The 26927-nt window shown below is 57.5% G+C and overlaps 2 protein-coding genes across 13 annotated transcripts in view; one reads left to right on the top strand and one right to left on the bottom strand.

The window, feature by feature from the left end:
- CHD5 (chromodomain helicase DNA binding protein 5) overlaps positions 1-3721 on the top strand; it is a 61625-nt gene extending 57904 nt beyond the window's left edge. For all 6 annotated transcript variants that reach the window (XM_025427337.3, XM_025427335.3, XM_025427334.3 and 3 more), the window contains one exon: positions 224-3721. Coding sequence is in view for 1 of the 6 variants with exons in the window: in XM_025427335.3 (XP_025283120.1) it covers positions 224-283 (60 nt within the window). In the remaining 5 variants the exon portion in view is untranslated. The remainder of the gene's footprint in view (positions 1-223) is intronic.
- A 492-nt stretch (positions 3722-4213) lies between these two features.
- The window catches only part of KCNAB2 (potassium voltage-gated channel subfamily A regulatory beta subunit 2), an 84978-nt gene continuing 62264 nt past the window's right edge, over positions 4214-26927 (bottom strand). For 5 of the 7 annotated variants that reach the window (XM_025427351.3, XM_049110536.1, XM_049110535.1 and 2 more), the window contains 12 exons: positions 22205-22284; positions 19418-19462; positions 17405-17449; positions 16672-16715; positions 15455-15541; positions 14591-14635; positions 11779-11864; positions 9961-10081; positions 9622-9716; positions 8674-8794; positions 8171-8259; positions 4214-7107 (listed from right to left, as the gene is read on the bottom strand). In XM_025427351.3, the coding sequence (XP_025283136.1) occupies positions 7018-7107; positions 8171-8259; positions 8674-8794; positions 9622-9716; positions 9961-10081; positions 11779-11864; positions 14591-14635; positions 15455-15541; positions 16672-16715; positions 17405-17449; positions 19418-19462; positions 22205-22284 (948 nt within the window). In that variant the 3' untranslated portion in view covers positions 4214-7017. The remainder of the gene's footprint in view (positions 7108-8170; positions 8260-8673; positions 8795-9621; positions 9717-9960; positions 10082-11778; positions 11865-14590; positions 14636-15454; positions 15542-16671; positions 16716-17404; positions 17450-19417; positions 19463-22204; positions 22285-26927) is intronic. The other 2 variants (XM_025427357.3, XM_025427358.3) reach the window with 1 other exon arrangement.

Here is a 26927-nt window from a genome sequence, read left to right as displayed (position 1 = left end):
GGCTTTGGGGTGGAGGCTTGGGGGTTTCCAGGCTGACCGCCCCCTCAGCACACTCTTCCTAGGGCCTCTCTGGCACCCTCAGTGTGACGGGGAGATCCTGGAGCTCCTTCCAATGGGAGTTGGCTGGGGCAGGTGGAGGGTGGGTGGCTGCATGGTGTTGGGTGCTCCCCTCTGATGAAGACCTGGCGCCTCAATGGGATGACCTGTAATCTGCCTCTTGCAGCCATGCCTTCCGGGCCACCTGCCCGACCCCCACAGGAGAGAAAAGCTCCCACCTTTTTAGGAGCCATGCCACCTTGGGACAGAAAGGGAAACTGAGTCATGCCACCACATGGGGGACGAGGCCCAGCCTGGCTGGGCTGGAGCCCGGAAGTGCCACCTCATCATATCGCAAGTGTTCCACCCAGCGTCACACCCACACCACACTGGGACGTGCCCCTTGGCCACCTTTGCCAGACAACTTCTTAGAGGAGATTTCATTTATTTGTACATCTTTTGCACTTTCTTATTGAAGACTTGAACGAGTCTGTCTTGATAAAAGTTGAGTGACGTATGGAGGGATGTAACCTGCAGCATTCACGTCTCTCTCTGTCAACGGGCTCCAGACTGCACGGGAAGATCCTAGAAGCCCTGCTGCTGCCCCGTGAACTCAGCCCGCCTGGGGAGCCCTCGGCGTGCCCCCCACCCCCACCCCGTCTGTGCTGCCTGACTGCCCGTGTTCTGGCCCCCTGCCCCTTGGGGCGCCCCAGTGCTGAATGGGTCAGGACTGGGGATGGCTGTCCAGCCCAAGGGTAGAGACCTTGGCTGATGCCCAGGGCAGGGAGTTTATTCTACCCCCTTCCTGCCAGGGCTGGAGACCACCAGGTATGTGCTATCTCTGTGGGCCCAACTTCCGGGGTTGGTGGAAGTTGGTATGTGGTATCAGCAGGTATGTGGCCCTGGCCCAGCAGGTCTTGCAGGACCTGGACTCTTATCACCAGCGGAGGGCCTGTGGTCCCTGCCCTGCTGCATGGCAGGCCACGGCATGTGCTCCTGGGAGGGAGGGGAAGAACCTGTGCGAGGGGCATAGAGGCTGCTAGAGCCTTAGTCTCGGCCTCTGAGGGCAGGGGCTTGCCCTCTGTTGGGGTGTGGTTAGCATCCTAGCAGAGAAGGCCACATTGGCTCTGGGGATGGCCCTGGAGACCCTGGCCCTGCCCTAGGAGGCCCGTCACACCCACCTCTAGATCCACACTCCCTGTTCAGTCTCCTGGCCACACCTTGGAGCCTGGACTTATCCCTGTCTTCCTGCCCCTGGTGGGGTCCTGACCTGGTCACTTGCCACCCAGGTTGGGGCCACGGCTGCCTTGCTGTGTTGTCGGATGGTGTGGAGACAGGGGCCTGGACCTGATGACCCCCCAGCCCTCCTAGCTGGAGCATCCCGGGCTTCCTGCCTTGTCTCCTGTGGGGAACAGCCACTGGCATCCCTCCTGCACTCAGCCAGTGGACTCCTGTGTGGCCCCAGCTGGTGGGGAGGAGTGGGCCAGGCCCAGGGGCTGTGTTTGATGCCTCCTCGGCGTTGGCTCAGCCTGGAAGGGTTTTCCCAGCCTTGGGCATGAGGCTTCCTGGGGAAGTACCCCGGCTGTAGAATCCAGGATGGGCCAAGGTGTGGGGGCCTGTCTTGGGAGCTCTTGGGCAACCGGCCAGCCCTCATGGGGTCCCAGGTGTCCTCTGTAAATGGCTCTCTGTGAACCCCTTGAGGGCTAGATCCCAAAGCTGCTCCATCTTGGTGTCCCCTCGCTTTGGTCTCAATCAGCACCTCCAAGGTTGACTCTGCTCTGGCACCGTGGTGGGCACAGGGGCGAGTATCCTGAAGGTGGCATGCTGGTTTCTGGGACATTGCCCCCTGGGAAGGGCAGGGTCACCTCCAGTCCACTCAGTTCCTGCAGTTCCTGCACGTGCCTGTGTCCTCTGGTCAGTGCCTCCCTGCAAAGGCTCCTGGCTCAGGCCACAGGCGAGGTGACCACATGAGCACCCCCCCCCCACCCGCCCTAACCCAGAGCCCTGTGACACACTCTCCCAGACCTCACTGGGCAGTCTTGCTTCTCCTGGCCACAGAGGATGGGTCTTAAGTGTCCAGCCAGGAGGCACACGGTAGGGCAGGGGTCTACATCTCCACTCTCTTGCCCCGAGGGCCAACAGTCCCCCTGTTGTCAGCCCTTCCTCCCAGGAAGCCTCCCTCTGTCCCCCGATCCTTGCTTCCATGCCAGGCCTCCCCTCGCCCTCCTCTACTGGGCCAGAGCTGGGTACCCACAATGGCCAGGTCTAAGAAAAGCTCAGTTCTCCACGATCTGCACCTGGAAGCCCGGGAGGGGGGTACTTCAGGCAGTTGGAGAGTGGGTTTCCGACTGGCTGGTTTGGGAGAGGAAATGGATCTCGGACTGTTTTCTTAGTTTATCAGTTATCTCCTGCCACAGGTGGTGGCGGGGAGCAGGGCATCCGCTGTCTTTGGCATCTCCCGGCTGGGTTTGGTTTGTGCTGCTGGCAGAAGGAGGGGCTTGGCATACAAGCAGAGTCCTAGAGCACCCGCCCGCATTTTTGTTTCCAGCCACCCTATTATTTATACCAGTACTGAGTAGGCTTTCTATCCAACCATCTTTGGGCCACAGTTTCAGAAAGCATTTCCCTCCAGGCTCCCAGGTGACAGGGGGAGCTTGGGCTGCCTGACCAGGTCTGGAGGGCGCCCCCACCCTTGCACACACCTGCCCCCGAAAGTGCATTCCACGTGAGGAGACCCTCCCTGCAAGCCAGCTTTGGGAGCTCCTTTGCTTTCTGGAAGTTATGACCATGGTCCTGCTGGTCTTCATGACTGGTCCAGGTGCCTGCCCTCCTGCTCTTCGGGGGTCCCTTTCCAGGGTCCTCTGGGGCCTCCCCGGCCCAGACTGTGGCTGGTCGAGTCTTGCCGCAGTGACACTGTAGCTCTTGCTCCCAAACGTCGGGTCCCAGAGCTCTTGAGGGCCTGCGAGGGTCATGTAGAGGGTGGGCTTGAGGACAGGAGTGCCTCCAGGGCTTGGTTGCGAGGCGGGGGTGAGGTCTTGGCCTGGCTGTGGCCTCAGGTCCCTCCCCACCCTGCCCTGAGCCTGCGGCTTGTCCTGTGCCCACCCCTGTCTCTGTTGAGGAAGCCGGCTCCTGCCCCATTTTCTATTTCTGGAAGTTTACAGGTTGTGGTGCATCAGCCCAAAGTCATTGGCTTTGTGTTTTGGGTTTTTTTCTTAGTTTTCAGATTTTTTTTAAACAAAGTATTTTTTTAGGTGCGATAACCCAGAAAGGGCCCGTTGGGTATGTGTGTATGTCCTGAACCCCTGACGTGGAGATGGGAGCTCCTGTGTGCCGGAGATGAGGCAAGGGTCCTGCCCTCTGTGCGTCAGAGCGTGGGGGTGTGGGGGAGCAGACCCCCACCCAGGTTGGCATCTGGCCCAGCCAAGGGGGCCGGGCCCCTGGGCCTGGGTACAGCTCCAGGCCAACAAAGGGGCCAGGGGCTTTGGGGAGAGTTGGGAGGGTCCCGGCCAGGGGGCTGGAGCTGGAAGCTGAGCCCCCGTGAGTGGCGACCCGTCCGGTCCCTGGCAGGACACATGGGAGGCCGGACAGGGACTGCAGCCGACACAATCCCCTTAACTTTGTACTCTGTGTGTGTGTCTTGGTTTTCTGTGTTTTAATAAATCCTTTGGGAAAGGATTCAATCAAAGTGTTTTCCTAGATTCTCACTCATCTAGGATGGGGGGGTGGGGTTGGGGGGTGGGGATGGAGTGTCCCCCAAAGCCACCTCCCACCGGAGAAGCAGGGCCTTGTGAGGCAGAGGGGGCTGGCTGGGAAAGGGGTGGTGCCTGACTCTCCCCCCTGCACCTCTAAACGCCAACACAACATGGTGTCAGGGAAACACTGAGCTCCCAGTGGAGGGGAGCCCCCGCCTCCCTGGGCCCTGGTCTCTGTACCCAGAGAGCACAGCAGCCTCCCAGCAACACAGCTTGTGTGTGTTGAGCGTGGGGGGTACCCCTGTCCCCAAATTACTTGGGCTGAGGGGGCCTCAGTCTCTGGTCCCAGTCTCTCCCCAGGACCCTTCTTCTCAACCCTACCCTTTGCCCCAGGGTCAGGATTCCGGGGGTGGGCGGGGAGCCCAGCTTTTTCCTAGCCTCCCTACTGCCAGCGGCTGGACCCCTGGAAATGAGAGGAGCAGAGAGCCGCAGACCCCCGACAGGCTGGGGTTTTATTTATCATTCCATAAATACGGTGGCTGAATCTCGGCTGGGTGTCCTGGGAGCGCGGGGCGGAAGGCAGTCTCTGCCTGCGGTGGGGAGTGCAGTTAGCTGAGGAGCCACGGTCGTTAAAAAAAAGGGGAGAGAAGAAAAGCGCATTATTTACACGACGGGGAAGGGGACAGAAGACGGAGTGAGCCCCTCTGTCATTCCTCGGGACCTCGGATTCGCACTGGATTTGGATGAGAGATGGTGGGGGCTCCGAGTGTCTGCAAGGGAGACCGAGCCCACCCAGGCCCGCAGCCCCCGGCCCAGGCCTCTGTCCTGCGTTGGGCACACCCAGAGGGCTCCCCAGGAGCACACTCTGCCTCGACGGGAGGGCCAGGGGCTGGCGGGCGGGCGGCCGCTGGGGCTCCGAGGGGCTGCTCTCGACCGGGGGGCGTCAGGCCAGCTGGCCCTTGACCCGCGCTGGGGCATGGCCGCTCCTCCAGGGCTTGCCTCCTATTTCCAGACTCAGGCTGCCCTTGGGCCCGCCTGACCCCCTCCCCCCACACCAGCCCCCTTCTAAGTCCTGGGGTGCTCCCCCAGGAGGCTGAGCCCTGTCCCCCCTGCTAGTGGCTGTGGAAAAACTAGGACACCTTGGGCCCAGGCTGTGGACTGCGCCCCAGGCTGGGAAGCTGCTTGGGTCCTGGCGACAGGCATTTCGGCCTCGGCCGAGCTCAGCTTTGAGGGCCCTTGTCTCCTGTTTGGCCAACATGTGGGCAACAGGGGCCTGGCCTTCCCAGCTGCGGCTCCTGGTGAGGGGGCCCCACTGCCAGCCCTGCTCTATCTCTCGGCAGTGGGCAAGCTCGGGGCAGCAGTGTGAGCACCCCCACCCCCGCCAGCTATCACTCTCCCCGCTGGAGGGTGGGCCATCTGGTCCCTCTGTTCAGCTGGGGCTGCCTGGCCCAAGTGGTGGTGGAGGGTGGCCACAGCTGGAGTGGAGGGGCCCTGCTGGGGTAGGCTCACTTCCTCCCCACCCCTGCAACCTGCAGCTTGTAGATTTGGTGGAGGTGATGCCCAGGGGCCTGGTGTGGGAGGAAGGGGGAAGGTTCTAGACTCCAGGGTCAGCACAAATGTCAGGAATGGAAATTGTCTGCCTCCCTGCCTCAGGCCTCGGCCCAGCCAGCACTGGCCAGCAGGCCCTCTGGGAATGGCAGGGAGGAGCCCCTCCAACAGCAGCTTCTTTGAAGGGCGAAGCAGGACCGGCTTGCCTGCTGCAGTGAGGGTGGGGATGGGGGTGGGGGTGCATCAGGTGGGGGTGGCCAGCGCTGTCGGCCCAGACCACCTGGACTGGAGGCACGTAGGCGTCCTTCAGAGTGGGCTCCTGGCTCCCGCCCCCACCGCCAGCAGAGGCCCATACCTCAGGACCCTGGGGGCCGGGACTCCTGGCTATAGGCCCCTCTCCCATGTTTCTGGGGCGGGGGCTGACAGTTCTGTATGTCCTTCCTCAATCTGTTCTAGGCCGGGAGGGAATGCCTAAGTCCAGCCATCCTGGCCTCTTCACAGGGTGTGTGCAGAGAGCCAGGGGTGGTACTGTTGCCTGTCTGCCTGGGGGACAAGCTCCGGGCACCCTGACTTGGCACCCTACCATGGGGTGCCTTGCCCCAACCTGATCTGAGGCCTTGAAGAAGGCACTGCTCCAGGGAGAGGCTCCCGGGGTCTTTTCCTTGATTGTGGGGGCCACTGCTAGATGTTCAGTCGCCCTAGCCCCTGGGCATGCAGCACACAAAGCCCTAGGGACCCACCCTCACTGAAAGGGCCTAAGGGTGGCCTCTCTGCATCCCTGAGGGCCACAACCCAGGCAGAGCAGAGTGGGCTGCCCTGCATGTGGTCAAACCCAGTGTCTAGCTACGGATGCACGACCTCAAGGCCTTCTGGGGTAAGGACAGAGCCCCTGGCAAGGAGGACAGTGGGGCCCTGGAGGGACCTGGGCTGGAGCCAGCTCCTCAGACCCCTCCCGTGGGCTTGGGGCTGCTCTGGGCACGAGGCTCATCAACTGTGTGCAGGGAGGCAGCTGGCAGGGTGATGAACTCAGACCCCCAAAATTCCCGTGGGCCCCAAACTGATAGTGAATCCCCCTGGATCTCTGCCCCTGCCAGTAAGGGTGGGGGTGGGGGCCAAGGGACAGCACGGAAGGCCCCAGAGAGACCTGCTGGGGCAGGTGGTGGTGCTGAAGAAGGCGCAGAATGAATCTGAGGTCAGGCCCATCGTAAAATCCTGGGAGCCCTTGACAAGAGGGAAGTGGAGGGGGACCCCACTGGGGAGGCCCTGCCCAACATCCAGTGCCCCAGCAGAGGGGGCCACAGGAAGGGCCAGCCTGGTTTCCTCTTTCCCACCCCCAACACCAAGTGGGGGTTCTCAGCAGATGAGAGGCCAGCCCTGCTGCCCCCAGGACACAGGCCAGGCCTGGAGGCATCTCTGGGAAAGGCGGAGGCTGGGAGCAACTGGGGTGCTTTCTTCTTGGAGGGGGAGTAGAGGCTGTAGGCGGGCTCGGGCGGGACCGCTCCAATATCCTGCCCCATCAACGCGGCCTCCCCGGCACGGATCTGAATTCGGTCCCGCGAAGCAGTGAATGGTGTTTTGCAGCAACTTTTGAGATCTTTTCCCCACGAGGAGGACATCTTGCCGTGATGTTTTCTGTTTGATGCAAACCACACCCCTGACTTGGCTTCAAAACGGCTTAAGCGAGCGAACAGAGAGACTAGGAGGGAAAGAGAAACTGTCCGGGCAAGCGGCCGGGGGCTTCTTAGGATCTGTAGTCCTTTTTGCTGTAGGGTTTATTGCCCAAAATACTATCAATCTCGTGGATAATGGAAGACGACAGTTTCGGAAGGACCTGCGTGCGAGGACAGGAGCTAATCAGAATCCCACCCGCGAGACTGGCCCGGCCTGTGGAGGAGGCTGGGTGACAGTCTTCGGGCCACTGCTGGCCTGGCCCGCCTCATCGCATCAGACTCTCGCCCAAGCAGGTGGGCACTAGGCTGCTTCTGTGTTCCCCAAGTTCTGGGGCAGAGAGGAAGCCTGCCTGGGTTTATCTCTGCGCCTCAAGCTCCAGAATGCTCTAGAACAGTCTAGAAGGCATAAAATACAGGTTCCAGGGCCAGACCCCTGATACCTTCACCCCTAAACTACTTTTCCTAGCCTTCCATACTTCAACCAACAGCAAGGCCATCCTTGCAGGTAACGCAAGCCTGTGGGCAGCCTCTTCTTGTGCTCACCCTGGTCCCCATCCCGTTGGCCTCACAGTCCTGAACATCCAGGATCCAACCCTCTCCGAGGAGGCCTCCTGTCACTTCCCTGCAGATCTCTCCGTGCCCTCCTCCTCTTCCCTAAAGGCTTTCCTCCACTCAGCAGCTAGGGGGAGAGGGATCAGGCCCTCCTCTGCTCTGGAGCGGGGGCTCCTGCTCACCCAACAACCAACGAAGTCCCTAGAACCCTGGGCACAGTCCCCCCTTCCCCTGCCCCGCCCCTCTGCTCCAGGCCACACCCACCGGCGCCTCCTTTGCTCCCGGCGGTTCCTCCAGGGGTTTGCAGGTGCCACTCCTCACCCTTGGAGCCTTTGCTTACATGTCATTTTTTCAGCAAGCCTACCCCTGACCCCCTTCAGCCTGGACCACAGCACCACCTCCCTTCTGCGCCCACCAACTCCCCTGCCCTTGCTCTGGTGCTTATCACCTTCATATTCCAATTTCCTCATTTCTTGCATTCAGAGCTCACTGTCTGCTCTTCCAGAGCAGAACTTTTGGTGGCTCGCTGATGTAGCCCGGACACTTACAACAGTGCCCGGCCCATTGTAGGTGCCCAAGAACATGGGCTGGACGAATGACTGACTAGGACCTTGAGTTCGGTTCAAGGGCTTGGGGGTGACACATGCACATGCACAGAGCCCCCCAACTCACCTGTATTGCTCCAATGTTCTCCATTAGCTGGTCTGCGCTGGAAGCACCCAGGAGCACAGAGCTCACTCCCTCATTCCTCAGGCACCAGGCTGGGGCAGTAGAACCAGAGGTGAGGGAGACACACCCAGGGCAGGGGCCCTTCCTGGTTCTTCCCTGTCCCTAACTGGGCCACAGAGATCCAGCCTGTGGGCCATGGGGCTGAGGGTGCCCAGAAGGTCCCTGGCAAGCCTGCCGCTTGGCATGCTGGGTGGGGGATTTGCCGGGGATGGGGCTGCAGAGGGCTCTGGGAGAGGCCTGGTACCAACAGCGTCCAGGGGGAGAAGTGGACCAAGTGCTCAGGGACGACCCCCCACCCTTGTCTCCCCATGAATGTAGGGGCCCTATTACCTACTGGCTAAGGGAGGCAGTGGCCCGCCCAGGCACTCAAGGACTCCTGACATAGCCCCAGGGCCAGTACTCAATCCTTCCCCCTCCACCCCCACCCTCACCCCAGGTCCTGTTACCTATGGCTAGCTGGGGGAGTGTGCAGCCCAGACGCTCTGCAATGGCCTGCAGCTCCTTCAGCTTGGCCTGCTGGCGCCGGCCCTCCTCACTCAGGATTTTGTCCTTCAGCCACTGGTAACCCTGGTTGTGGAGGGTGAAGAGCACAGCCTACAGGTGAGGGCAGGGCACCTGGACCTCTGGATGCAGATGGCTGATGGCTTGTGCCAAAGCAGCATCCGCCCCCCTGCCTAACCGTGTCCCACTGCAGAACAGGCCCGGGCAGTCAGAAGCATGGGGCCTGTCTAGTCTGAAAGCGCAAGCCTGTGGGGCCCCTGAGCCAGGCAAAGAGCCCGGCAGCCTGGCGAGGAATGCTTTGGCCTGTGGCCCAAAGGTCTGGGGGAGCTGTGGTTTCACCTGCCCCAACCCACGGGATTGCAACGCTTTCCAGGGGACTCCCTGACTTTGCTGTGGATGGGGCAGGAGTGGGTGGACAGGCCATCCTGCCCTTGAACCCGAGGCCCGGGGCTCCGTGCAGCGGGATTTGCCCCGACCTGGGCAGGCCTTTCTCTGCCTGCTCCTCATCCCTCAAGCCCTGCATTTTGGGATCCTCCAGAGGTGTGTCTGTGCGTGGGGTCTTGTCTTGTCCCAGGAGACCTCCCCCGATCGACAAATGAAGCAGCCCTGCGGCCTCCAGCCCCGAGGTCTCAGTGTGGGCCGCGGAAGGTGGAGGGGCTACCTCGGGGCAGGGCCGACCCAAGAGTCGGTGGACCCCACCGGGTTGTGAAGGTTGAATGGGGGCAGGGGGTGGCGAGGCAGGGGCAGGGCCTTCTCCCCGCGGCAGCCCTTCCAGAGGCGGGATGTGGTCAGCAGGGCTCCAGGTTCCCGCGCCCTGGATCCGCCCCCACAGCCCCCTCAGTGCGAAATGCCTGTGGCCGGCCATAGCCTCCCCGGCCTGGCCGCTCGGTCACCTTCAAGGAGGCTCTGGAGTAGGGCGGGATGCCACTGTCGTACTTCCCGGAAACGATGCCGCAGGCCAGGGGGGACCAGGTCATGGCGCCCACTCCTGGGGGAGGAAAGCCAGGCGAGGTCAGGCCCAGGGGCCCGAGGGTGGGAGGGCCGAGGGGGCGGAGCAAGGGAGGGGGCGGGGCCACGGCGGGGCGGGCCGAGGGGCGGGGCCACGGAGAGGGAGGGGCCAGCGCGGAGGGGCGGGGCCACGGCGGGGCGGGCCGAGGGGCGGGGCCACGGAGAGGGCGGGGCCAGCGCGGAGGGGCGGGGCGGGGCGGGGCGGGGCGGGCGGGGCAGCCCACCTATCTTGTGGAAGAGCTCGGGCAGCTGTACCTCCACCTTCTCCCGCTGGAACATGTGGTACTCGGCCTGCTCGCAGATGGGCGGGATGAGGTTGAACTGCCGGGCCACGGAGTAGGCCTCCTACGGATGCACACAGGGCCGTGGATGGTCCCTGTCGGTCAGGGGTCTGGGGGCTGCCCGCGCAGGAGGGGGCAGGAGACAGGAAACAGCTGGTGCACCTTCTCTCCCCCCGCCCACCTCTGCCGGCAAAGGGGGGTGCTCTACAGCTGAAGGCATGGGGGAATGCACAACCCAGTAGTGAGCCTTGGGTTTGGGCACTTGTTGGCTGGGGTGCCTTGGGCAAGGAGCTTGCCCCTCTCTGCCTCAGTATCTCCATCTGTCGTGAGGATCAGTGAGCCAGCGCTGTTCACAGCCTTCAGGACAGTGCAGGCCCTGTTTTTATCATGATCATTACTCCAGGGCTCCAGCCCTGGGAGGATGGTGGCAGTGGCAGGAAATGCAAGGTCAGGAGGGGAGAGTGGCCGGCATCAGCCCATTTCTGGAAATTGGAAGTCAAGGCCTGGACTCTGCAGACTCTCCCTCCACTCCCACCACATGGGTGTGAGCCAGGGCCGGTGTCTCCAGACGGACTCCTGGGGAAGCCCTGCCTGCCAGCCCAAGAGGCCCTTTCTCCTTTGGTGTGAGACTCAGCTACTGCATCTGTAAAATGGGGATAAGACACTGACACCTCAGTGAGCCCTGTGCTGGCTCCAGGCAGCCTAAGAAAAGTGCCAAATGCTCATTAATGCTGCAAATGCCAAAGGCTGATTAAAATCACAGGCTTCCAGAATTGTGTTGAACTTGAAAATTCTGATTTTTTTTGATGAAGCAGAAATCCAGGACTCATTAGAGGAGAAACACCCTCCCAAGGACACCAGGGTGTGGGGAATTCTGGGGGGAGGCTTGGAAGCAGGGGTGGCACGTCAGCCTTGGAGACAGTCCAGGGAAGACCTGGTCCCCAGGCCTCTGCTCTCCAACCCCCTGGGCTCCCAGTTGCCTGCCTCTGAGCACAGCACCACCCTGCTGACTCTGTGGGACACCCAGAAATATGGAGAAACATCTGCAGACCTCTGTCTCTATGGCTTCCTGGGGGGAAGTGACAAAGGAGGGGCTGCTTCCCCGAAAGTGCGGGTAAGGGGAAACATCACAGACTATGAGATGGAAGCCGGGCTCCTGGCAGCGGCTCACGTTCTGTACAGCTTGAGGATGGACCTCAGTATGAGCTGTGTGACCTTAGGTGTGTTACTTAACCTCTCTGTGCCTCAACATCCATATCTGAAAAACAGGACGACAGCAACACTCACCTTGTAGGGTGTTGTGAGAATTAAACGGGAGTTGGTCCACAGGAGCCCTCAAATCTAAGGGCAACTGGAGGGTCACAAAAGCTCAGTGCAAGTGACTTGCACTGTTACTGTTGCTGAGCGCAAGCTGAGCTCCTCTGCTAAGAGCTTCACACCTGTTCTCCCAGATAGTCCTCAGAACAACTTCCTGGTGGGGGGGCTAGGTCCTCCTAGCAGTTTTGTTCCACAGGCGGGGAAACCAAGGCTCAGAGAGGTTAAGCCATCTTCCCAGGGCCACACAGTGCTGGGATTCAAAGTTAAAAGCCTCGCCTACAGATGTAGCCGCCACATATCACCATATTGTCCCTCACTTAGTACCTAGTTATCTGTGCCACTGGGGCCAGGGGCACCGAATCTGCCAGAGTCCAGGTGTTCATTCCTAGAAGGGTTTAGGGAGACTACGCCCCAGGACACACATACTCAGTGAGGTCACCCTACCATGATCTCCATGGAGCTCCAGCGCGACGTGCCCCAGTACATGGCCATCCCCTGGTTAATGACGTGGGTCATGGCGCGCACGGTCTCTGTCAGGAGAGAAGCAGAAACTGCAGGTCGGGGGTGTGGTGACTGAGGGGCCTGGGGCCCAACCTGGGGATATTCTGCAAATACAGGTGGGGCACCGGGAGGAGGGGGGAGCTGCGAAGATGTCTTGCAAGCAGTGTACTTCCTCTCCAAAGTCGGGTGTGGCAAGGGCTGTCAGGGACCACAGGAAAAAGTGAACCACGAGCCAAGAAGCTGGTCTTGAAAATAACTTTCCCAAAGAGTAACAAGTCCTATGGGATCTTTGAAAAATGGGTACTAGATGGACTGCGGCCTTTCTATGGCAGATTGGAGAAAGGAGGGGGGAAAATGGTGAGATCAGAGAACGTGGTTTTAGACTCTTAAATGGGGTGGACTCTCTAGTTTGGGGAAGAATCAGATTGGGAAAAGGCAACTGTGTAAACACAAGTTGTTGCCTGTTTTAGTTTCCTGCATCGATCTAGAGCATTGAACAGAGCGGTCATAGGGCATCTTCCAGGATAAAGGGCTGGTGGGGGTACCCTGGATGCTCCCAGAGGCAGGGGGTATAGCATGGCGCTCACCTCGCATCCTCCAAGAGCCAGAAGTAGACACAGAAAGCCCTGTTTGTTGTATCTGCCCTGGATTCTCAAACCAACCCAGTGGCAGGCAGGGGACCCTCACCCCGGCTGCATCACAAATTCTTCCCAGGACTCAAAAAAATTTTGGAGAAATAAAAATCCGCCAGTCACAGTCTTCCTGCTCCCATGCCAGGCTGCTTCAGTCCACGGGGATGTTGTGGTTTTTGAAAACAGACTTGGCCTCAAATTTAAAAATCTCAAACGTCTCTTAGCTTTGTGGGGAGAAGGGCTACCCCCTCAGATGCCTCCCTGATCCCATACAGTGCTTGCAAGTCCCACTGCCAAAGCCAGGGCAGGAAGTAGGGCCGAAGAACAGGTGTCTCTAAAAACGAAGCAGCAACCTTGACCCCTGGAAGTCCCATCTATTCCCAGGTGGCTTGCTCCTCATCTGCTGCTGAGATGGGGTGGGGGGCTAGGGTCCTGGAAGACTGGCAGGGGGTGGGAGAGGAAGAAAGGAGAAGGCAGGCCTTGTTCCCAAAGCTTCCCCTAGGAAGGCACAGGCCCTCCAGCACTTTCTCCCACAGAGGGCAGCACCTCTGTTTTTTGGGGGGTCACCCCTCCTAGGTTCTCTGAGCCAAGGTCCCCTCTTTCAGTGGGTTCGCCTAGGACCCCTGCAAAACCATGCCTGGGCTTCCAGGCCTGCAGGCCAATCCTGCCCTCTCCTTCCTTCCAAGATCAGGGACTAGGCTCCTTTGTGCCCATCCTCGGGAGGGGGGCTGGCGGGGAAGCTGGAACCCCGGTCCTGACCTCTGGCCAGGTTGGACTGCCAACACCACTCAATGCGAAGGAGAACCACCCCTGTGGGAAGGGTCGAGGGTCCCAGGAAAAGATCTCCCCACACCCAAGCCCAAGCTCAGGCTTCTGGCCAGCTGTCCTCATCACGTTCTTTAGAAACACTCTCAGCCCCCTACCCCCACCCCCCGTGACCATGCAGCATAACCACTGATTCTTTTCAGCCAAGGCTTAGGCCCACATGCCAGAGAGGGAAGTGGAGGACACCCCCGTTCGCCAGCCTGGCTGCCTCTCCTCACCGGGGAAATGAGGGCCAGGACATGATGCACTACACTGCCCCTTCCATGCAGGGAGGCAAGGCCACCGGGGCACGAGCTCACAAGAGCCTGCAGCTGGCCTGAGAGAGAAGGGGTTCTAGGCAGTGGCTGGCTGGGTGTGCAGCCCACACACAGCACTCTGTGCTTCTGCCCTAGCCCATGTCAGTGGCCCTAGACACAGGGATAATTAGGGAAACTGTCCTCCACCTCAATATTTAATGCTGTGGAACAGAAGCAGGACCAAATCCTTATAGCTGCTGCCAGAACCCACAGTACCTATCCCCTGGTCACAAATAATACATGGGAGGGGTCAGGTGGCAGTGCCAGTTGGCAGACAGGAGCCCTTCCATTGTGGGTCACAGCCTAGCTCCCAGGGAGGCCATGGCCTGGCCTGGGTGTGGGGTCCTGGGGAGGCCCTTAGCTTAGGGGTGGGCAGAGCCGAGGCTGCACAGCACGGAATGAGAGTGGCAGGTGGCCAGTCCTGTCCAGGGAACATGAGCACCCCACACACAGCCCTGATGTTCACGGTAGAGCCAGCATGCTGTGAGTGGGCAGCTTGCCCACCCATGTGTGTTGCTTCTGCCTGAGGCAGGAGCTTAGCAAATGTGACCTATCAAGCTAAGACTTGTTGGAAGCCACGTGTTCTGGGGTCCCTGATCTCCCCAACCCTCTCCCAGACCATCCAGGGTCAAGGTTTCAGGCGCTGATGGCAGCATCCGCAGATCAAGAGGAGCCCTGGCAGACAGACAGCCGGCCCCGAGGATAACCACCGCAGTGCCAGGCAGGGGAGGGGGGCGTGGGTCATGCACAGGGGGTGGGGGTCAGGGTGGGGGAAGGATGAAATGACAGCACGGGCCAGGCAGGGGGGCGCGGGTGGGGGCTCCACACCGCTTGGCTTTTTCCTTCACTTGCAATATGTTCTCATAGGGCACTTATTTTTCCTTTATGCATTTTATGGAGAAGTTTGTCTTGGGGGAAAGAGAGTGGTGTAAATAAAACCACCGTCTCATAAAATGCAGCTTGGACACAGAAGTCAATTGTCGGGCTAAGGGTACTGTGTACCTTCTATGATGAATGTCCTTGACTTGGAGGAACTAAATGGGTCCCCTGGTGATAAAGAAAGATTTAAAGAGACCAGTGTTTATAGCTGTGGGAACACGGAGAGGCACGGTATGACACAGGGCATGGGGGTTGAGGCACAAATCTCCTTCACAGAATACTTGTTCGGTTAAAAAAACCCCAAAAAACCAAAAACAACAAAAAACACCAATCCAACCACACACACCGCATACACATATATATACACACATGTGTGCACGGTGTATATATATATGTATATGCATATATATATACACATATATATAGACAAATGAAGAAAAAAATAACTTGAGCACAACTTAATTTTCCAAATCCCTGAAGCAGCAAAGCACAAATGAGAAGTCTGGAGCGGGAAGTTGGAGAGGGGGGTGGGGGTGGGGGCAGAGATCGCAGGGAAGAGGAGAATAAATAAGCGCCAAAGAAACCAAAACTGCTTTCCAAAGCCCCACGCGTTGTTTTTTCTCCTCTAAGTAACCGTTTATCCCCCAGAGCAAAAGGCCCCTGAAACCTCCCCTCAGAACGCAGGGCGGGAATGTGATTGGAAGGAACACAGCAGTTGCAAAGAGCCATCGTATTGTGACTTCATGTAGCTACAAAATACTAACAGCTGAGAGGGGAGAACATTCCACACAGTTCTAAACCCAGGAGGGCAGGCGTGGAACCGGGCAGCGGTGGGGGGCGGTCAGCCTGGAGGTGTCGGGGCGCACCTGCGGGTGCTGCGGGCCCTCAGAGCCCGCCCCCACCCCCGCCCCTACCACCCGCCGGTGCCCTGTGGCCCGGGGTGTCCCCGCGGGGTCCCGGTGGTGGCAGCAGCCAGAGACAACCTACCTTCCATGGGCGTGTTGGGGTCCGGGCGGTTGGCAAACACCACGTCCACGTACTCCAGCTGCAGCCGCTCCAGGGAGGCCTTGAGACCTGCGGGGAGGAGTCAGAAGGGGCCGTCAGCATCTTCACAGACCTTCCCGGGCACAGGGGGCTCAGGGAGCAAGAGGAGAGAGAGACACGAGGCCCGTGGTGCCGGGAGCTGTGGGGCGGTGTGGGACACATGCGGGCACAGGCCACCCGAGGGGAAGGGAGGACTGACGTGGGCACCCCCAAGTGGGTGGTGGTCGGTTCTCTAGGCCCAATGCTCTGTGACTGAATGGAGGGGTGACTTGTGACTTCCTAGGCCCCCTGGTGGCCCTGAGGTGATGGGGGGCTGCATCCACGTCCCTGCGCCAAAGGCACAAGTCACGCAGCAATGGGTCAGAGTAGAGTTGCTGAGCCAAGGGCTGGGGCCCGGTGTGGGCATCTGGGGACCAGAGCCCCTTTCTCATTGGATTTTTAAAGGAGCGAGTGTAGGGGCACCTGGGTGGCTCAGCAGTTGAGCGTCTCTCTTTGGCTCAGGGGGTGATCCCGGGTTCTGGGATCGAGTCCCACATCGGGCTCCCCACAGGGAGCCTGCTTCTCCCTCTGTCTTTGCCTCTCTCTGTGTGTCTCTCATGAATAAATAAAATCTTAAAAAAAAATAGAGAGGAGCGATTGTATTACCTTGATGACAATGAGCAAAGGTGGAAAAAGCAGGAAGACAATGCAATAGTGGGATAAACCAGACCACCTACTCGACCTCCCTCCTCTCTCTCCATTCCTGTGTGAGGATCCCCCCCGCTGTGTCTGACATGCATCCTCCACCCCGGGGTTCTTCCCCGTTCCCCAAAGCTCCTGAGGTGGACACTCTTCCCACACCCATTTTACAGATGTGGCCACAGGGGCTTGGGGAGGTGATATGTCCCCTCTCAGGATCACCATTCGGCACAGGGTTGCAGCCCAGGCCTGTCCTGTCTTCCCCGAGACAACGCTGCCCATCTGAGGGTGCCAGGGGCCCTGCTCTCATGCCTCGGAGCCTGGGTGGAGGGAGAGGGTGGGACCAGAGCATGGGTGTCTGTAGGCTTAGGCCCCACGTGCGTCGGCGGTGGGGTGGGAGACCTTGGCCTTCTTCACTTGTGCATCTGCAGGAGGATGCTGTGGGTTTGGGGGGCCATGTGGGGCCAAAGCGCCCCCCTCACCTTCTATTATGTGCTTCCTGGAAAGGCCCCTCTCGGTCTCCGCTCTGAAAAACAGGATGACAGTGTGTGTGATGTTGTAAGCGGTTTTGGGGGAAAATGTTTATGATTCGATGTTAGGCAAAAAAAAAAAAAAAAAAAAATAGGTCAGTGCATGTCACGTGCAGTCTGATTCCAATTGGGATAAACCACAAGGCTATGGGGATATGCTCATGCAGGCTGGGAGGAGGGTCGCTGCTGCCTGGCTGTCCTGGGGGAGGAGGGTGGTGGTGGTGGTGGGGTCTGCATTTCAGTTTGTTCTTCTGTTTCCCTTGGATTTTTTTTTTTTTAATTAAGAACGAATTGTATTTACAATTCCTATGAAGCTGGTTTTTCCAGCCTTGGAGAGAATGTGGGGCTGGACCCCTAGAAACTGGCAGGGATGGCCAGGGAGGGTGGAGTGCTGTAGACAGTTCATGAATTTCCTGTGTTTTCTAGAATTTCTAGAATGTTACCTTTGTAATCAGAAAAAAATCACAGATCCACTGAAGTAAAAATAAAAATCAACCAAAGTTTGAGTAAAAGGACACTCAGCCAAAGCTGCTTTTCTGGAACGTGATGTCAACAGGGATGGGCACCAGCCAGGGCAGATGGCTGCACACAACTCCCCCAGCCCCCCTCCAGGAGCCTCCCGAATCAGGGGTTTCGGCTTCTGGACCTGGCCCCGCCGGGGAGCATCGCCTGCCAGTGCACTTACTTTCCTCCCCAGAAGATCTTGGTGGTGATGACCAGGCTGGACCGTCTGCAGAACAGAAGAGAAGGGGTGTGACTGGACGTGGCTTGGAGGGGCACTGGTCTTCAGCTTTCACAGAGGGTCCTGAATCCCTTCCCATTTGGGAGCATGGGGATGTGAAATGGGTACTTCTCGATTGTTCCATGTTGGTGGTGTGCAAGTCCAGAGTCCTGGGGTTCCCCATAGAGTCAGGAGACAAGCCACAGATGTGACCAACTCACTGTGTCACCCCAAGTCAGGCAGTGGGGGCTGGGAGACGATGAGGTCTAGTGTACTGGAGCCCAGGGCAGGAGATATTATGTAGACTTGGCCTGGGGAATGGAAGCCGCTGTCCCTGCTCCCGTGGGTTTTGTCAGGGAGGAAGCAGGTGCAGGAGGACGCTCCTGGGAGGTCGAGAGTCAGGGCTGCAGCACATGGAGGAGCTTCAGTGAGGATGGAAAGAGGCGAGGGGGCCCAGCAGTCCTACAGGCTTTTAGCCCTGGGAGAGCTGGGTGGCCCTGAGGGAGGGACAGTTGGGTGAGGCAGGATCCTGGGTGTGAGGGAGTTGGGGTTTGGGTGATGGAGACCCCACAGGGAGAGGAATGGATTCAGGTCTCCTGCTGCAAACCCAGGAGAGGCAAGCACTGCCGCCTGTCTGGTGCTGGCGGGATGGTGGGGTGATGGTGGCCCCTCCACATCTGATGGAGAATGTCCTCTGTGGGAGTGCCTTCCTCCCATGGAGGGGTGGTGGCGCTCAGGAAACGGCTCCTCAGAGCCAGAAGCTGTGTACCCCAGGAGCTTCATGTCCCGGGGGGTGACTTAATATGTACCTCCCCCTGTATTCTTCTATGACATAATCAGGGCCCTCAGTAATATGTGCAATTTCCTTGAATTACAGAGTGAGGGGGAGTTTGTTTTATGATGAGCTAGAGCCGAGGAGAAACAAACAACTTTGTTGGGATCAGAAGAGAGGTGTCAGTCATCTGTGCCCAGTGGCCTCAGGGGCCTCTGAGTGGCACTTTCTGGGCAGGGGTGGATGGGCCCAGCTTTAACAATGCTTCCTCTGAAAATAAAGACATGTGAGCCCCAAGGGGTCCCAAAGTGTAGTCAAGCGCCTGGCCCGGTCTGTCCCAAGGAGGGTGGGAACCCTGTGTGACAAGGGGCCTCAGGCTTCTGAGCTGCTTGGGGGCAGGGGGAGACTTGGTGGGTGGCTATGGTGAAGACCATTGTCTTGACCAATGGCTGCCACTCCCTGGTGAGCGTGATGCCCAGCCCTGAGCCCGGCAAGTGTTCTATAGACTCAGGCCCTCAACCTACCAGGGAGTCAACAGTGGTCCCTTGACAGGCAGGGACCGTGAGGATGGGTGGATTCCAAGCCCAGAGAAGGACTGTCCCTCTCCTCAGTGGCTCTACACCCAGCTTTACAACCAGGCCACCTGGGAAGTCTTCACATCCAGATTGTTTTGGCCTAACGCAAGTCAGGCTGCAACCCAGGACCCTGGCCCTCCGAATCCCTGCAGGACCAGAGGTGGATGTCAGGGCGAAGCAGGCAGAGCGCGATGTAGGGGGAGCCCCACAAGGACCTCCACTTGACTTCCCTCTCCAGCAGAGATGCCTCTTGTCTTGGAGAGCTGAGTTTTGCACCCCACTTGGTGACTCAGCAGAAGCTTCCCACCTCTGCACAGCCCCGCACAGTGTGAATACTTCGTCTCCCTGGAGGGAGCATGGAGCTGCCTCCATTCTAGAATATTCTTCCCCTTGCCGGTGAGAAAAAGTCTGAGGCTTCCAGGCTATAGAAGGGCTGGCCAGCTGCCTGAGGGCCAAAGAGCAAGCTCCACTTCTAAGCAGGCAGGAACAGCAACAGGACCCACACCAGCATGTGCCCAGAACCCAGAGGACGCCTGCCCCTGGCGGTGCCTCTGACCCTCCGACTGGCCTTCTGCAGGCTTTTCCCTGCGTGCACCCTGGACGCCGACCCAGAGAGAACATGGTAATTACCTCCATCCCTTCTTCTTGATGATGTTCCCTAACACCACTTCGGCCCTGCAAGAAAGACCGACACACAGGGATTTCATTACAGCGTGACAGAGACATTAAACCTCGCCCTGCCATGACAATCTGCCACTTGGTTCCCTCTGTGAAAATGCCACTGGGGCCAGAGCACTGGGCTGTTAACAATGCTCATCTTGGCTCGGGCAGCTCATTCCAGAAAGAGGAGAGAGCCCACCAGCAGCCATCATTCCCCATGCAGGTGGCTGAAGGAGGTGACCCTGTGGGCGCCTGTCTTAGCAGAAGTGGCTCCTGCTCTCACAGAGACGGAAGGAGCCGATGTCCTGTTTGGCGAGGCCAGCACCACCCCATTTCCCATGTTATGTGGGCGACGTTTCCATAGAGGTGTATTTTTTGAAAGCTAAGTTATTCATCAAGTGCATCCTCTCTTTTCAGAGACAATCAACATGTATGCAGGGCCAGGGGCTGGATTTCCAGCAGAGTGCACGGGTGTGTGTGTGCATGTATGTGTGTGGGTACATGCGTGTCTCTTGTTTCTTGCTCTTGAACAATAGAGAGACAGATGCCATGCTGACTGCTCTCTGTTCTTTTTGGCGTCACTCTGGCCCTGCACCAAACTCGGGCTAGCCGGGGTCATGGGTGGGCTGCTCCCGCCTTGCTTGGCACCGCAGCACTGGATTAACTTTTAAGAACTTTCTGCTTGTAGCAAAATGTTTCTGAGCAAAAACAACAGACGGCGAATGATCCATACCCAGTGCTACATTCCAATTATAAAAGCGCCTGAGTCATCCACTCAGAAATAATGGGCTCAAAAAAAAAAAAAAAAAAAAAAAAAAAAAAAAAAAAAAAAAATAATGGGCTCTAATTTGCAAGCTGTTCAGCATACATTCTGAATGCTCTTCATTTATGGTCAAGATGTACAGAAATTCACTCAGCCCTGGGCCTCCTCCTTTTATTGCCTTGGTCCCTCATTTATGGGACAAAAGATCGGGACAAGGAGGAAGGGAGAAAAGCAAGCAGGGGTCCTGGGGTGATAGAAGCTACAATCAGCTACCCAAAGCCTGTTGCTTGAGGCTATGAATTCCTGTGGCCCTGAATTTGCTAAGCCTGACATCTGCCGAGGGGGGTGGTGGTGGGGTGCACAGAAATCCTGCAGCTCTCTGCTAAGTGCCCAGATTAGCATCAGCATAAGCAGCAGAGGACTCAGCAAAATATGCACTTGGTGCTCTGGATAGCAAGAGGCACAGAGCCTGGCCCACTGGCCACTGGAGCTGCCAGGCAGCCCCCGGACCAGAGCTGCTCCCTGCCTGTCCCTTGGTACATGGTGCCTGGCTTCCCCTGGGGGTTACTGCTGGCACCGAGCCATGGATGGGGGGTGAGCAGGCATGTCCAGCTCTGGGCTGGACTGAGACGGAGCCACAGAGGCCGGTGGAGGAGCGGAGGGCAGGATGAAGGCAGGGGGCTCCAGGGGCAATGACCCACAGGAAGCCACTCCCTGAGTCCTTGGCTGCTGGTAAGGGGCCTCCATGAGGCTCCAAGGCTGCCTAGTACCCGGTGTGCTTGCCTTGATATGCCAGCGCTGGTATCTAGCTAACCAGGGGGAAGTGAAGACAGGGATGGCGAGGCTATGGCTGCTATGGAGCAGAGTGTGCGGGGCCCGTATGTCTGGAGCCAGAGGGGATGGTCTGGAGCTGCCTCCTGCACGCTCTCAAATGGGCAGCAAAACTGAGGCACAAGCAGGGCCAGGGAATGGGCTGGGCTGCTGAGGCCAGTGAGGGGCTGGCCTGAGCCTGGCATTTGCATTGGGCTTTTCTACCTCTGACCCTCTGGCTTTAGTTCATCTGTCTGGAAAGCATTTCACTTTGATGGGAAGAAGCTGCCAATATGGAGGGCTAGGGAGGGAGCTGTACATCAGGAGGGGCGAAGGGCTGCCAAAAGGCGCTGGAGAAGATTTGGGGATCCCAAGGAGGCCCCCAGGGCTGTCAGGTCCTCAAATCCTGAGTTGGGACTTGAGAAAAGACCCAGCTGGGCTCCCGATCCTCAGTGCTCTGGGCCTCAGGTAATGACCCAGAGGCTTCCAGGCAGATGCTGGCCCTTTGGCCACGTGCCCCTGCCAGCCAGGCTGCAGCCAACCCAGCTGATAGGAACTTGGCTCGCCCCAGGCAGGGGGGCCGGAGGGAGGACAAACAGAGAGCCAGCAGATGACTTCACAAACAAAAGCTGACTTTTGGAAACCCGATGCAGGAGAGTGGATGATTTGATTACAGCTAGTCTTTAAAATTGAAGCCAGCAGCCTTGGCTGAAGAGGGCTTTTACATAATTGAGTAGGGAAGTTCACTGCCAAGATGGGAAGTGCTTCCTACAGCGCTCGGCTGGCCAGACTCTGCTCTCCGCAGCTCGAGAGGCCCTGCGTTCCCTGCAGCCCTCACTGCACCGTGAGGACATGAGACTGTCAGACGTGTGGGGCTGGTCCAGGAGAGCCTGGGACCACAGCTTGATCAGGCTTTGGCCCAGCACAGCATCTTTGGCACCAGAGGGACTGTGGTCATCGTGGACACACGGGGAGTTTAGCAAGTGGCCGGTGTCCAAGTGTTCTGCAATTTTGGCCTCATAAAAACAGCACCTTCTAAAGCCATTTAGAATCTGAAAAAGCAGGCAGAGTGGGAGGCACATTTGTGGACACCTGGGACCCAGGATGGGAGGACTAGCAGCTCTGGCTCTTCCCAGGGAAGCCGTGGCCTGCACTGCATCCTCCCCGTGAGAAAAGACACGTACTTGCCCGCCGCGTAGACTTCTGCAGTATCGAAGAGGTTGATGCCATTGTCATAGGCCAAGGTCATTAGTTGCTCTGCCATCTGAAATGAGAAAACCAGAGCTGCTTGCCGGCAGCACGGTCCTGCCAGGCCAGGGGGGGTGGTGCCTGGAGGCTCCAGGGCATAATCCCAAGGACCCCGAGGCTCCCCTTATCCTCTCTGCCACAGGACAGGCATGGAGCTGCTCTCAGGAGCATACCCACAGGGAGGAAAGAAAACAAAGTGGGCTGTGCGTTTCATGCGAGCAGGGACCCCATCTGTTGGGTCATCACAAAGCTTAGCACCTATACTGGGTTGGAACAAGCCCCCAAGAGGAGTGTGACAGATCTTGGCAGAATGAATAGTTTTTTAAAGCTATGGCTGGAATGTGTGCTGTGGCTGTAGGCCCCCCCCAGATCCTTCCCAGCAGCCACCCGAGGAGGATACGATTATTGTTTGCAGATGGAGAAACTGCCATCCTCAGCTAGCACTCCGGCCGGCTGGCGCTCCTCCACTGCCTGGCAGGCAGGAGTTGATGAATGGTGCCCAATCTGCACACGCCTTTGACCAGATTTTGCTCCTTAGGCTGCTCTAAGGGTGAGCTTGCGCTCCACCAGCAATGACCCTCTGGTAGCGGGGGTGAGGATCAAGGAGCTGGGGAAGTCCCCCTGTAATTAATGACCTCTCCAAAATGCAGCAGAGAATGCTGGTCCTCTGGACTGTGCAGGTGTCCCTTTAAGAGTCACATGCAAACTCCTCCGCCCTTCACTTCTCAAAGCTCAGCTCAGAGTGCCAAGCCTCCCTCCCCAGCTACCCAGGGTGGGGTGAGTAATAGTTAACAACCCTCAAGCACTGTGGGACGAAAAGCCAGCTATGTTCGGCTTCCTGGAGATTCTCTCAATACCAAACTCAGAAGCCCCATGGGCCAGGCAGACATGGAGAATGAGGCTGGTGGCCAGTGGGGTCCACTGGGGTGGGGAACCAACACTCAATCATTGCCTGTGGGAAGGCTACATCTTTTGAATTTTCTTTTTTAAGGATTTATATATTTGAGAGAGAGAGTGAGTGAGAGAGCATGGGGTGGGGGGCCCGAGGGAGGGGGAGAAACAGACCCCACCCTTTCACTGAGCAGGGAGTCCCGACATGGGGCTTGATCCCAGAACCCTGAGATCGTGACCTGAGCTAAAGGCAAACCCTTAACCAGCTGAGCCACCCCAGCATCCCTCTTTTGATTTTTCGAGAGAAGCCAGAGATCCAGGGTATCTGGGGGCAGTAAAAATCTCCTAATTTTCAAATGTTGGCAATGAACCCCAAAGATTTCTGATACCGAGCAGGCCAAAGTGAACCCCCATTTGTTAATGGCTGTCACTTGAGTCAGAAAGCCCAGGGTGGGTGGAAAGGCCATTGGTGGAGGATTTTCTGGATCCACCTGCAGGGCTGATTGGCTCCACTGGAGCTCAAGTGTAATCATGTGTCAGATGCATCCATGCACCCTCCCGGGGGGCCTCTTCCTCCTCCCATGCGTCTCTCTTCCTCCTGGGGCTCCTTTCTTCCTCTCCAATGCTCCAGGTATACACTAAGCTCCTTCACTGGCTCACCTCTGTCTTCAACCTGACTTTTCAGGGATGAGTCCTGCCAAGCTGCCCAAGCTCTACCCAGAAGGGCACCTCGTGCTGGGCCCCAGCCAGATTATACAGACAATGTAGGGGGGCCTGCTGCCTCTGGAGAGGGTTCTGATTGGGTGACTCAGAATCAGGGCTTTTATTTTCATGTTTCAGTCCCTGTATTTCTTCTTATACTCCTATCTTGCTTATCTGGAGAACAGCACGCTACAGGTATTCTTCTGAGCTTAGAAATCAACCCGTATTGATTTATGGAAAGATCATCTTTATTCTTTTAAAAAAATTATTTAAAATAATTTTAAAATTGTGGTAAAATACGGGTAACATAAAATTGCCCACTTTAGGCATAGGATGCTGTGGCATTAAGTACATTCACATTGTTGTGTGGCCATCACCAGCACCTGTTTCCAGAGCTTCTACATCTTTCCAAACAGAAATTCAGTCCCCATCAAACACCAACTTTCCATTCCTCCCTCCCCCAGCTCCTGGCGCCCACCCATCTGTTCTCCGTTTCCAGAATTCTGATTCCCCTAGTTACTACATACGAATGGAGTCCTACAGTATTTGTCTTTCTGTGACTGGCTGACTTGATGAATTTAACACAATGCCGTTAGGGTTTATCCATGTTGTGATGTGTGTGAGCATTTCCAGGGCTGGGTTTGAAGGGTGGTTAGGAGTTTGTCAGGCAGGAAGGGGAAGCATGGGGTGGGGGGGTTGTTGCAGGGAGAGGCTGGTGTGCGTGGGGGTGGGCCGTGTGCCGGGTCTCACCCGTCCCATGCTCAGGTCCAACACCGGGGCATCCTCCTTTACTTATCTTTCTCTTACTGTGGCATCAGTACCTTCAGCCAGTTCTGCTAGTTCCTCCTTGAAGCTGATTCAGAATCGGACCCTCCTGCCTGCCTCTACCTGGTCCCAGACAGAATGCCCTCAGCTGGGTTTTTGTGGTAGCCCCTAACTCTCTCTGCTTCTGTCCTTGCCCCCAGTGCCCTACAAAGTGGGGCAAAGTGTGGTCCATAGACCATCAGCATCAGACATGTGGAATCCCGGGTTCTGCTCCTGGCCTTGTGCATCAGAACCTACATTTTAACTGGATTTCCAGGGGACTCATGCATACTTTACAGTTTGAGAAGCATCCCCTGTCCTTGGGAGACTGGCTCTCTCAGTGGAACAGCCGGAGTGAGCCTTCTGAGTGAAGTCAGGTCAAATTTCCTCTGTGGCTTCTGTCACAGACTGTCAGAGCCAGAGTCCCCACAGAGATCTGCTCCCTCACTTCTGACATATCACAACCTGGGGCACCTCCTGTGGCCTCCTGGAGGCTAGGTCCAGCCCCATTCCCTTGGCCTGGAATGCTCTCCCTCTGAATCATCACATGGCTCACTCTTGCTTCCACTTTCCCTGATTAAAAGCATAAAATGTGAGCCCACATCCCAGCCCACCTTTCTCTGTGCTCTTGTTCTGTGTTTGATTAAATAACGGTCCCTTGGGGAGAAGAAGGTTCTTCATAACATGATGACATCAAAGGTCTTGAGATAGGGGACACCTGAGTGGCTCAGCGGTTGAGCGTCTGCCTTTCAACTGAGGGCATGATCCCAGGATCCGGGATCGAGTCCCACATCGGGGTCCCTGCATGGAGCCTGCTTCTCCCTCTGCCTGTGTCTCTGCCTCTCTCTGTGTCTCTCATGAATAAATAAAAATCTTAAAAAAGAAAAAAAAAAAGGTCTTGAGATAGGAGCTGATCCTGGATTATCAGGTGGGCCCTGCATGGTGCCATAGGTATCCTCACAGGAGGGAGCAGAGGGAGGTCTAACAGGAGCAAGAATGTGACCACAGAGGCAGACATGAGTGAAGTGGCCACCAGAAGCTAGAGGAGGTGCGGGAGAGTCCCACTCTACTCCCCAGAGGCGCCACGGTGAGTGTGACCCTGCTGATGCCCTGATTTCGGCTCTGTGATCATGATTTTAGACTTCTGGCCTCCAGAGCCATGAGGAAAGAAATTTATCTAGTTCTAAAACCACATAAATGGTGGTGGTTTTCTAATGCAGCCACAGGACATGTCTAGCCCTTGGAGATAAGATGTGCTTACTGTCTGTCCCCCTCTCCAGAAAGACAGCAGCCTATGGCAGGGATCTGATACTCAGCAGGTGTGAGCTGAGTGGACACTGTCCTTGGCTGGCTCTGGTGGCCTCCAGACTAGCCTCCCCACCTCCTCCCTTCCTGCCCCAGGGAGGCCTCCCTCGTGGCTACCTCGGCAGCCATGGCCAACCCTGCAAGGCCTGCAAGTGGGGAAGATCACAGGCGCTGACACAGAGGCACCCACCCCATTTCCCCTGTTGCCTAGCAGAAAGACGTACACAGGGTCTGAGAAAGTGAGGGGTGGGAATTCTCAGGGCTGTGCTTTATATTTTTTTCTTTGCTAGGATTTTGGCATAATTGGTCTCCCAGGTTTTTCCCTATTTTAAAAAAACTTTTTCCAGGTTTTTCCTTAAAGATTTATTTATTTTAGAGGTGGGGGGAGTGAGGGTGTGTGCGTGCATGAGTGGGGAGGGGAGGAGAGGCAGAAGGAGGCGGAGACAGAATCTTAGGCAGACTCCCCACTGAGCATGGAGCCTGATGCAAGTTCTGATCTCCTGACCTGAGCCGATATCAGGAGTTGGACACTTAACTGACTGAGCCCCCAGGCGCCTCTTCTTCCAGGTTTTTCTATATGAATATATGCTTCTTCCCTGCTCCAGACTGTAGTTCTAACACACAGACCGCTGTCGGCGCTGTTTCCCACACGCTCGCTCCTGGACCTGTCCCCGTGTTCTTTAAAACATGACGCCTAAAGACTTGTGCTCTGTGGGTGAGCCCTACTTTGTGGGGGAGCCTCTATTTTGTGACTGTTTGGATATTTCCAACATCAGTGTTCCCAAAACCAAAGGCAGGATTAATTTTGGGAGACATGTGGGCCTCCTCCCTGCCCTTCCTTCTTGGGGGGCAAGGGAATCCATCCCACCCCCCTGGAGTTGGGAGCTGGCCATGGTGGGCTCTGAGGCAAGAGCCCCGCTGCCATTCTCTGGTATGATTCTCCAGGTAGACCCTGGG

The sequence above is a fragment of the Canis lupus genome, chromosome 5 (genome assembly GCF_003254725.2).
Source record: "Canis lupus dingo isolate Sandy chromosome 5, ASM325472v2, whole genome shotgun sequence".
Lineage (NCBI taxonomy): Eukaryota > Metazoa > Chordata > Mammalia > Carnivora > Canidae > Canis > Canis lupus.
Note: the sequence above shows the minus strand (reverse complement) of the source record. Positions and strands in the feature narration are given on the sequence as shown.